Source organism: Bidens hawaiensis, unplaced genomic scaffold, assembly GCF_021521415.1.
Source record: "Bidens hawaiensis isolate Kalapana, Puna unplaced genomic scaffold, B.hawaiensis_p1.1 tig00027059_1, whole genome shotgun sequence".
NCBI lineage: Eukaryota > Viridiplantae > Streptophyta > Magnoliopsida > Asterales > Asteraceae > Bidens > Bidens hawaiensis.
The window spans coordinates 61,939-73,862 of NW_027494357.1; the positions used below are offsets into that span (position 1 = coordinate 61,939).

Genomic DNA, 11,924 nt, shown 5'->3' on the forward strand with positions numbered 1-11,924 from the left:
ACCTGTTAATAAAGTGGCTGCATTAAAGTGGTGTACCATGTGCCTCGTGGATTTCTGCTTCTCTTTTGCTCATGAAGCTGGTGATCTGCTGTGTTTGCAAGAATCTTGATACCAGCATTTGGTAATAATATATCCATGCATGTTCTAAAACCAGAAATTAGAGAAATTGGTGTTGTTAAATTACATGCATAACTCACAATAATTTCTACAGCTCAAAACCAAACCCAAAAAAAAAAAAAAAATCTAAAAGAAAAACTTAAACCCAAATCATCAACTCTTTTTTTCTTCTGATCTTGATCTGTTATGATATACTAGCTATTTACTACCATGGTCCTCCTCCTAGCTCTCCAGTACCCCAATAGCCAGTTGAAGATTCTCCTTGACCTTTATTGGTTGCCTCAAACAAATGATCACTATTTGAGGTTGGAATAGGCTTCAAATCTTGAAAAGGGAATAAAATCCTTGCACTTGTACCAGCAGTGGTAGTTATAGTACTCATAGTGCTTTGAGGATTGGCTGCTACCCCACCTCCACCTCCACCTTGTATTGGATGATAACCATTTTCAAACCCATCATGAGAAAAGTTCAAACCTGCAGAATTATTCATGATCATGGTGTTGGTGGTACTGTTTGGATTGTAGGGCAAGCTACCTAATCCACTTTTCAAAAACTCCATGGCTGAGAACTGCTGTGATGAACTGGTGGTGGTTGTGGTGTTTGGATTGTAGGGCAAGTTACCAAACTGAAGGGAGATGTTTGTGTAACCTAGGTTTAGGTCTTGACTTTGACCTTGACCTTGGATGATTGTCTTGTTAGGGTTTTGAGTGATCAAGCTTGCTACTTGTGGGGCCATAATCTGGTACTGATTCTTGGACATGGCCGGTACTGACGATGAGGAAGAAGAAGATGATGATCGATTGTTCCGCCGCGAACCACCGCCAACAGGAACGTTTCGGAGAGAGCCGCCGTCGGTCCAATACCTTCTACAAGTCTTGCAGAAGTACCTTGGCTGAGAGAGGCTGTAGTTATTGTAATAACAGAACTTTGTGTGAGCAGAATTGCATCTTGGACAGTTCAAAGCTTGTGGCTTTTGTGGTCTAATATTTTTCTTTTCTTCCATGGGTCTCACCACTCCCAACCCCTGAAAAGTTGAAAAAGAAAAAGAGAGTTACATGACTCCATGCCATCAAATCCAACTCAATTTGTCTAAAAAAGAAAGCTTTTTTAGGTCAACTTTGTATCAGATGGTGGGAAAGTAAAGAAAGTGAGATTACTAGCTACTTTCAACAACAATATTATGAGACAGACTCAAAGATTCGGGATATATTAGTGGTTATATATTAACAACATCATCATCTTCTTTTCTAAAAAGTGAAAACTTCTAAACCTACCCATCATCAAAAACAAGAAACAAAACCCTAGAAAGAAAGTTAGAAAATCAAGAAAGACATGCATGGGATGGGCGTTTATATATATATATATATATATATATAAATATAAATGAATTGAGATAAGGATTAGGTTACCTTCGACCACTGACCAGCATCCATTAGATTAGATGATCTCAAGAAAAGAAATAAAGGGAAAGTTTGTGGAGATGGTGAGAGAGAATGAGAGAAAGATGACTACATACACCCACCCACCAACTTTTGGATGACTGGAGGTGGTCATAAAGCAAGAAAAACACTGGAGAAGGTGCGCTTTGGCTCACTCAACTCACTTATTATAATTTTATTATTATTATTATGTGGCCTGTGGGATGGGCATCTTTGTATTCGTGCCCACTATTATATTATATCCATCCATATTTCTATAAATTAACTAACTTAATGGGGCTATGAATTTATGCTCCTAAATCAAGACTGAAATAGAAGTTTTCTACTTTCTTAAATAAATATACAAACAAGTTTTAACACTAAAAAGTATTTGAACGACGTTGTCTAGATAACTTTTAGTGAAGTGTAAAGTTAGGAGACCAAAAACATGTGACATGTTTTAAATTAGTTAAATATACCCTACTAAAAAGTGCAAACAGAAATTAACACGTAAATATGATGTCTTACATTATTAGGCATTATATTATACGGTAATATCATGTGAAAAACCATACCTAAAAATTTGAAGACAGCTTATTTATTAAGCATAAATCACTGTTAATACGAACATATATATGTTGGCAGTTTATGTAGGAACGGTGAAAACTGCGTGAAGTGTAGTAACCAACTTAGCATGCAGCACCCTTACTTTAGGCAACACCATAAATTTATGCCCATATTTAATCATGTATCAGGTTGTATAATCACGTAGACACGTATCATATATGTTTTGTAATTATCATGTACCATAATTTATAGGCATGAAACGTCCATATGTAATTAACTATGTACCGGGTTATAATATAATCACCTATCATTTTATTAACATGTATCAAGTTATATAATCGTGTACCATATTTGTGTAATTATGCATCATTAAAAAGTAACTATAGCAATACTATACTCTTTTTTCAGCTAATTTTTTTCACATATTTCGCCTCATGTCTTAAGTGAGATTAAGACACACAACCATTTAATTGTAAGACTTACATCTTTGACAGTATACGGTCTATAGTTAAAAATACCTACACATATGTAAGTAAACGTTTAAAAGTGTATAAAGCACACAGATAAGTTCATTTAATTATTTTTTTATATAAGTATATATAAGAAGTAAAAGTCTGAAAATATATCATGTTGATTAGTTCATCAATCATTAATAATGTTATTGTATCATGTTGATAAATTTGAAGTTGTGGCTTACGTTTAATATGTTTGGGTCTTAAACGTAAATAAGTCATTGTAATGCCGAATTTTCAATAAAAATCATAATTTTAAATTTGACAAATTTTGAATTATGTTAAATTGTCAATACATAAGCTTCAATATATCATATGAAGCTCCCGAGTCAAATTTTAGAAAATTTAGAGTTAATTTGGGTACTGGTTCGTTTATTTTATAAAACAAGACAAAAATTAGAAAATAATGTTACCTAACTCAAAATAGTTTCAAATTTTTATAGAAATTTTATTTCCATATTAACAGGCCCTGTTGAATCAGGCCTCGTCGAGTGAGTTCGGGTCATGGGTCAAAAATGGTTATGAATAAACACGTGATACATAAAAAGTTAATTTGGTTTAGGTCTGGTTGAAACCGGCCACGCGCAGACCGACACCGGATTTCGCATGTACAACCATTGCGTGAAACGTGTACCGACACCGGATACACGCCCAATGTCGCGTTACACGCACACTATTGTTGGGTTACACGCATGTCGATGCCAGGTTAGGTGCGTACTAATACCGGTTACGCGTTTGATGTTGTGTTTACACGCATACCCCTCGACATCACAGGGGCACCCCAGTTAGTATATGTAAGGCTCATTTCGGTATTAGTCTTTCGTATTTGTATTTCGATAGTCTACGTTGTTAGTTTGTTTACGTATTTATGTATTAGGCCCGACGCCTTATGTATTTGGAGCCCATTAGGCCTTTATATATGAAAGAGTGTATAATAATATACACACTTCCCGAGTTCATTAAACTCAAGAAAAGAAAGGAAAGGAATTTTTTCTTTTCATTTCCTTTCTTTCTCTACCTTTTCCTTTCTTTCCTACCATTTCCTTCCAAATTGGAAAGAAACATATCCCCTTCAATTTACTCTTTAAAACACCCTCTTTTCTTTCCTTTCCTCTCTTAAATGAAACTATTGAACACCCAACTTTGATATTTCTTTTCCATTCTCTCCATAAAAAAACTAAGGAACACACTCATTCTTTTCATTCTCTCCTTTTCCTTTCCTTTCCTTTCCTTTCCTTTCCTTTCCTTTCTCTCCATAATTGATACTCAGGAACACAGTCTATATAAAGTGTGTGTATAGCATACACAACCTAACCTTTTGCCATTTGATACTTGTTACTCTCAAACTCTCTCCTTCTCCTTCTACATTCGGCCTACCCATCTACACCACAATATCCGAGATCTCGGTCCTAGCTAGTTGTTTCCGCCAACTAGTTGAGAGGTTGATCCAAGACGACTAGTACTTAGTTTGTTGTGTTGTTTGATCCGGTCATAAGACCTACAATTGGTATAAGAGCTTTCGGGCTCTACTAGTTGTAGATATTGGGTCACAACCTTAGATTTTGGTCTTGTGTGTGTGAAAAGACGGTTTTTCAAGAAAATAAGTGGGTTCGGGTTCATGTGTTCTTCAAAAGGTTCAAGAAAATAAAAAGTTTTAGTTAAAGATCTTCAAGTATATGTTAAAAATTGTGTGAAAAGTTGCTATTGTGGTGTTTGAATCCACAAAAGTTTGTGTTTGTGTTGGTGTTAGTTAAAAATCTCCAAAGATATGATAAAAAGTTGTGACATTCATGCAAAAGGAATGTATTGTAAAAGGTGACAGGAAGTTGGTTGGTGACTTTCCAAAAAGGGGGATTCGAATACAAGTATCAAGCTCCTATTCGAATACAACAATTCACATACTATTTCAAATTCGAATACAGTGTGATTCGCATACAAGTTGTCTTTTGTAGCCCAAGTGTAGTCTATTTGAATCAGGTTGTAGTCCAAGATTCAATTAGAATTCAAGTAACTACATTCGAATACAAGGTTAAACTGGCATACAATTGTGATTGGCATACAAGAAATAATTCGAATATAATCTGTTGAAGTCCATTTTTGCTCAAGGCATTTGTATTCTATTAAAGCTTCATTCGAATACAATTGTATTCAAAATCATATTTCATTCGATTACACTGTCTATTTCGAATACAATTGTATTCTATTAGTATTCAAATATACAATACCAATAGAGCTCAAGGAAACCATTCGAGTACATTGAATTCGAATACAATTGTTCATTCGAATACAATTGTATTCGAATTCATATTTCATTCGAATACTTTACTTGAGTCTATTTGGATGCATTTTAAAATCCCAATTCGAATACATAATTGTATTCGAATATAAAGTCCAAGTCGAATACCCTTGTTATTAGATTACTTTGGACTTGCGTTTCAAGCTTATTCTGTTCAAAGTTGTTTAAGCGACGGCAAATCCTATTTCTAACACTGGTGCAAGTAACGAAGCCATAAAGTATGTGATGTTTGAGAACGAGGCTGGAACAACATCTAAGCCTCCAAAGATGATGAAGTGGGACTGTGACTTTGATGAGTTTAAATGGAGATTTCAGAACTATCTCAAGATTATTGATTACAATCTTCTTAGACCCTTTGAACAAGGTCCACATCGTCCTATGACAACTGGTACCGATGGTGAGGTTCCTAAAGCGGTTGCAGATTATGATGAATATGATAAAAGAATGCTTGCTGAAGATCAAAAAGCTTTTGGTGTCCTAACTGTATGCCTTTCACGAGAAATTGCCTTGATATTGAGAGACTACATCACTGCTAAGACCTTGTGGGATGCCTTAGTGAACAAGTTTGAAGGCAACTTGGAAATGAGAAACAGCCGAAAAGGGATGTTGAAAGGAGAGTTTAATATGTTCAACTACATTCAACGAGAAACAAGTGATAGTCTCATCTCAAGATTTGAACTGTTGATTACCAAATCAACGGTGCTGGAATTGAATACGAACAAATTGAGATAAATGACAAGCTTCTCAACTCTCTCCCTTACTCATGGAGCAACAATGTTATCACCATCAAGAGAACTTCAAATCGTCATCTTATTAATTTATCTGATCTGACCTCAATTATCAAGTCGTTTGTGATGGACGAGAAGTTGACGATGAATAATCACAGTATTTCTCTCTCAAAGGCTGGTATGGCAACTAGAACAAGTGTGAGCTCAGCATTTTTAATTCAAACGAATACTACATCAGAATCCAAGCTCAACCTTCAACACTGCTGGTGTATCTCAGGCTTCATCAAGTTCAAACTCAAGCTCCTTTCAATCTGTTGTTGATAAAGCCGTAGCACAAGCACTTAAAGCTCATGGAATCAAGTCTACCCCAAGCACTCCAGCTTACACTGCTTCAAAGCCCATCTCTGCTGATAACTCCAATGTGGCTTTGTTTTATGCCTTTAAGGCAAGTCATGAGGAGTTGTTGCAAGGAAAGCTGTTTCCTCCGTCTTTTGAACCCGAGATCCACAAATATGATCTCAAGAAAATGGACATCAAGTACCAGATGTCCATGGCCATTCATCGTGCTACAAACTTTATGAAGAAGTACGGTAATAATATTTTCAAAGATGATGGGAAGAATCTGGGGTTTGAGAAGGATAAACTTCGTTGCTACAACTATGGGGAGCCAGGTCACTTTGCACGTGAACGCACCAATCACCAATGGTCGTGGGAGACATCAAGATCACAGAAATGTCTAATAATGAGAGTGCTAAGAGGCCAGAGAAGAGAATCATCCCAAACTACTCCTCGAAGAGAAGGGTCCAATAATCAATCTAGGAAGTGCATCAGAATGGAACTTCGAGTCAATCTCAATAGCGATGATTGCTGTGAATGTTGAATCAACTGCTTCGGATTGGGAAGAGGATCAATTTGAAGAGCTAAAGAATCCTCTGAACTTTGCTGGGATGGCATTCACCGATCAAGCTTGCACCTCTTCAAGCACCACTAACAGGATTCCTACACCTGCCTCACTCATTCCCGAGGTACACAAACTTTGCACACAAGATTGTATTGATAAAGTTCTTCATTATAGAAACCACAATGCTAAAATTCTAGAACAAATACGTTGCATTAAATTTCAGAATGATGATCTTAAAAAGGCTGCAAAGATTTATACTACTAGGATTAATACTCATGGTAATGATATGGCAAAACTTAGAGAAAAGGTTACTATTGCTACAAATTTAGCCCAACATCATGAAAATCATGTAGTTGAACTAAACGCCAAGATTGCCAAATTAGAGATTGTCACACCCCAAACCACGGCCTAGACGTGTGACAAATATGTTGGTACCACATTTGTAAATAAATCAGAGTTACGGTTAATTAGTGGAAGACTTATAAACATGTGGATTTAATTTATAAATATTCATATATACAAAAGACGGGATTTAAAAGTTTCCCGTTTAGTGTTAAAAGATTACTTGTTTTAACTTTCAAAACCACCATTCATATTTATATTAAGTTTTATCAAAAAGATTCGAGCCATCGGATTCTTGAGCACTTCATCTATTCCAAGCGCTATCCTTGTTTACCTGCAAAGTGTAAGAAAATACGTCAGCTGTAACATCCCGAAATTTCAAGGTAATATTAATTATATTACTTAATAATAGAGGGAAAGTTTACTCGGATTATCAGGAAATAAATAAAAGAATAGGAGTTGGTATGGGTCGGGCTAGTGTCGGGCAATGGATGTGGGTTATGGACTTGGATTAATAGAGATGGGTTAAATGAGAATGGGCCTTAGGTCCATGGGATTTCAGGGATATAAATACCCCCAAAATCCCAAAAATATCTTCATTTTTATCTATTTCTTCACACTCAAAACACACACATTCTAACCGATCAAGATTCGAAGCCGAGACCCGAGATTTTGTTGATAGATCTGAGTTGGTAAGGTAAGAACAAATCCAACAAAGCTAATATTACTGAAAATGGTTAGGATTGGATGGGTTAACCGGACCCGAAACCCAAACTGCCCAAATCGGACCCCTAAAACGTCGATTTTAGGCCGATTTGATGGTTGGGATTTGGAGGCGCCAATCATACGATTCCGTGGGTACCAAAATCGAGTTATTTGGCTAAGAAACGAAGGATTTATGGGCAAACAGATCTGCAGCGCGATAACTTCGCCTGCAAGAATAAGTTCGCCTGATGAACTTCGCCTTCAAGCGTAACTTCGCCTTCAAGTGTAACTTCGCCTAAGGATAACTTCGCCTACGGCCAAGTTCGCCTAAGGATAACTTCGCCTACGGCCAAGTTCGCCTAAGGATAACTTTGCCTGAAGCCAAGTTCGCCTAAGGTTTAAATTCGCCTGAAGCCAAGTTCGCCTAAGGTTTAACTTCGCCTGAAGCCAAGTTCGCCTAAGGTTTAACTTCGCCTGAAGCCAAGTTCGCCTAAGGTTTAACTTCGCCTGAAGCCAAGTTCGCCCGAGGTTTAACTTCGCCTATAGTAAAGTTCGTTTAGAAAATAAATTAAAGCGATAAGTTAAAGTAAGCTAATACTAGGCCACCAGATTAGATCAGGCGAGTATTGATACGTGTAACTTGTACAGTCAGCCGAGCTCGGTTAAAGAAGGGATTTACAGCTACCAGAGAAAGAAGCAGAATTCAGGTGAGTTTCTAGCCCCATTCCTTGTTATGTTTTCGGGGCTGTGTGCGTACTCGATGTGTTGTTAATACATTTATCCTAGGTGATAGGTGTATGTCATATGTGATATGTGTGATAGATATGAATGATTGCTTGTCGGTACGCGAACGATCTTCGGATATTGCGCGTACTGTCAGGTTAAAAATAAAGGTACGAATATTATATATCGAAGATATATGAATGTTTCAAATGAATACTTGTCGGGGCGTGAACGATATTCGGATATTGCACGGGTCGACAAGGGGTATGGTTGTTAAATGAATGAGGTAAAGAATGCCTAGAGTGTTCTTATGTTATAATGTAAGTATGTGTGTATAGGTACACGAATGGCACGTGAGTTCTATGTTCGACATAGTAAGTTAGGATGGCAAATCCCTCTAGCTTCTGTCGGACATAGACTCGGCTGGTAATGGCGTAGTTAAGGACTGCGAGCCTTATACATGAAGTAGATGATATATGTAAACGTAGATAAGGACTGCGAACCTTATACGTAATGTAGATAGGCGTCAGCATAGGAAAGGGCTGTGAACCTTATACGTGCTGGTTTTGTAGCATAGGGGAGGACTGCGAACCTCGTACGTGCTATGAGTTAGGTTGCAACATAGGGAAGGACTGCGAACCTTGTACGCGTTGTGAATGTATGTCAGCATAGGAAAGGGCTGTGAACCTTATACGTGCTGGTTTTGTAGCATAGGGGAGGACTGCGAACCTCGTACGTGCTATGAGTTAGGTTGCAACATAGGGAAGGACTGCGAACCTTGTACGTGTTGTGGATGTATTATGGTATAGGGAAGGACTGCGAACCTTGTACGTACCATAAATGGTGAACATAGGTAAGGACTGCGAACCTTGTACGTGTTCACGACCTTGAGTACAGGTATAGACGGTGAACTATGAACGTACTCTCGGTAGACTGAGGTTAATGATTGTAGATATGTATGTATGTATGGTTGCAAGTATGTATGTAGAACAGAAGGGTAACTAGTGAAGTATGGATGTGTATCTACGGATATGTATGTATGTGTATGTATTGTATGGCGATCGATTAACTAGAACTCACTCAGCGTAGCTGACTTTTAGTATGCACGCAGGTGAGCTGATTATAGAGTTAGCATGAGGATGACACACGACATGGATTGAACGGCTGGCATCTGAAGAAAGAAGTAAAAATGTTTTGAATATAGAGTTTTGTGTTATGGTATCAAAGAAAAGATTTAATGTTTTGTAATAAATGATTTATGTTTTATATTCCGCGAAAAGTTTTAATAAACTCTGATTTGAAGGACTGTGTTTATGAGTAAATCCGACGTTAAAGTAGGGCTACCGGGTTCGGGGCCTTACAAGTTGGTATCAGAGCATAAGTTCGAGAGATTTAAGCATCCTACATGCTTAGACTCGAACAGAGAATGGGATTTAAGTAAGAAAAGAAAGAAGATGCCAGTTCAAGAATGCCATGTGTCGCTCAAGCAAAAATCAGTAAAGGTAAGGTGTATGATTAAATGATATATGTTAATGAGAAAGAAAAGATACGTGAACGATAAGGATAGAAGTAATTGATTGTTTGACTTGACTAACTGCTTAAGTAGAACCAGCACAAATAGACTCATAAAGGGAAGCGAATAGGACACGGAAAGCAACGTGATCAGCTAGTCACAGCTGGCCACTATTATTACCTGTTAGCCTTGCTATCCTTGTACTAAATAGTTCCTTGAGTGATGATGTTTGTGTTGTCCCTTTAAGAATACTGATGGCTGGAGCTGGAGAAGTTGTTGGAACTGGGGGTCGCACTGGACGTCGTGGCAGGCCTCGTCTTGTCCGGCAACCCTCGGTAGAAGAAGCTTCCCACACCGAAGATGAAGGAAGCGCCGCTGGAGGAGACCAGAACAACAACGAAGAAGTTCAACTTAGCCCTGCAGTTCAAGCAGCCATTGTTCAAGCTGTAGTTGCTGCTGTGAAGAACCTGAATCCCGAAGGATCTGCTGGAAGCCGTGAACGAACTGCTGAAGGGGCGGGTGGTGATGGTAGGAAGGATGGGGAAGGAGAAAGAGGGGCCTCGAGTGAGGATAAGTCTGTGAAAGTCGATGACAGGAGAAGAGGCCAAGGTGGGTGCAACTATAAGTCCTTCAAAGGATGCGACCCGCCAAAGCTGACTGGGTTGGGAGACGCAATCGCTACTCTCCAATGGATAGCCACTATGGACAAGGTTATCCGCATTAGCGAATGCCGTCCCGACCAAGCTGTGGGTTATGCTACTCAGTCATTTGAGGAAGAAGCTATGTATTGGTGGGAAGGTGTGGAGCAGAGAAAGACTAGGGATGAGATCAAGGCGTTGAGATGAGACGATCTGAAGGAGTTGGTGATGAAAAAGTTCTGCGCAGATGCCGAGGTTGAAAGGACGGAGATGAAGTTCCTGAATTTAAAGGCCGGTATGATGACGCATCGTGAGTATACTACTGAATTCAACCGACTATCTAGGTTGGTGCCTGATATGGTTGACACTGAGGTCAAAAGAATCAAATGTTATGTGAGGGGATTGCCACAAAAAGTCCGCATGTTGGTCAGGGCAAATAAACCTGCTACTTTTGACTCTGCTGTTGAACTTGCAGAGGTGGTTTATGCTGACCTGGCTGAGGACGATGTGGTGGTGGGGGGAAAGAAGGAGAAGAAATGGGCTACCTCTGCTAAGCGGTCTGGCGAGATGGTGACAACAACTGATGAGAGGAAGGCCAAGGTTGGGAACAAGGATGCGTGTAAGACGTGTGGGCGAGTGCACCCGGGGGAATGCAGGATTGGGACAGACAGGTGCTATCGGTGCGGAAAGGGTGGGCATTACTCTCGAGACTGCCCTGATCGTCCAAAGTGCTACAAATGCGGAAAAGCTGACCACATGGCTAGGGATTGCAAGGAATCAGGGGCGGGAGGTGCGGAAAGATAAAGACTTGGGGAAACTGCAGAGAGGAACGCTTGATGAAGGAATAATTGTTCATGCAATGGTTTTATTAAGTTACTTTTGCTTAAGGACTTGTTGTGTGTTAAGGTTTAAAACTTATGGTTATCAGTGACGTGTAATATATTGAGTAGGTTATGAATGATTATTATGTTATGATGAAATGTTGTTTAGACAATAGTGTTAAAAGTACTAATCGAAGCCCTTGGAGGTATGAGATGAGTTGTGGTACATCGAGGGTCTCATGGACAAGCTACCTTAAATAGCTAAAACACATGACCACCATTCGATGACTGCAAAGTCGGAAGTAAGAAGGATAACTCAGAAAGCGAAGGCGATTCAATAAAGCGTGTAAATATAAGAAGTTTTCCTTTTATAGGGAATAAGTTAGGTTTCGGGGACGAAACCTCTTTAAGGAGGGAAGACTTGTAACATCCCGAAATTTCAAGGTAATATTAATTATATTACTTAATAATAGAGGGAAAGTTTACTCGGATTATCAGGAAATAAATAAAAGAATAGGAGTTGGTATGGGTCGGGCTAGTGTCGGGCAATGGATGTGGGTTATGGACTTGGATTAATAGAGATGGGTTAAATGAGAATGGGCCTTAGGTCCATGGGATTTCAGGGATATAAATACCCCCAAAA

General features: G+C 38.8%; 1 protein-coding gene across 2 annotated transcripts; it reads right to left on the minus strand.

The window, feature by feature from the left end:
* Nucleotides 1–207: 207 nt before the first annotated feature.
* On the minus strand, nucleotides 208–1,729 carry LOC143574585 (uncharacterized). Of its 2 annotated transcripts, XM_077059176.1 has the most exons (3): nucleotides 1,527–1,729; nucleotides 652–1,141; nucleotides 208–534 (listed from the first exon to the last, which is right to left on the minus strand). In XM_077059176.1, exons 1-3 carry the CDS (start codon nucleotides 1,548–1,550, stop codon nucleotides 323–325), a joined length of 726 nt encoding a protein of 241 aa, XP_076915291.1. In that variant the 5' UTR covers nucleotides 1,551–1,729; the 3' UTR covers nucleotides 208–322. The 2 variants fall into 2 exon arrangements, with proteins under 2 accessions (XP_076915291.1, XP_076915289.1); XM_077059174.1 differs by having other exon boundaries at nucleotides 208–1,141.
* Between the last annotated feature and the right edge of the window lie 10,195 nt (nucleotides 1,730–11,924).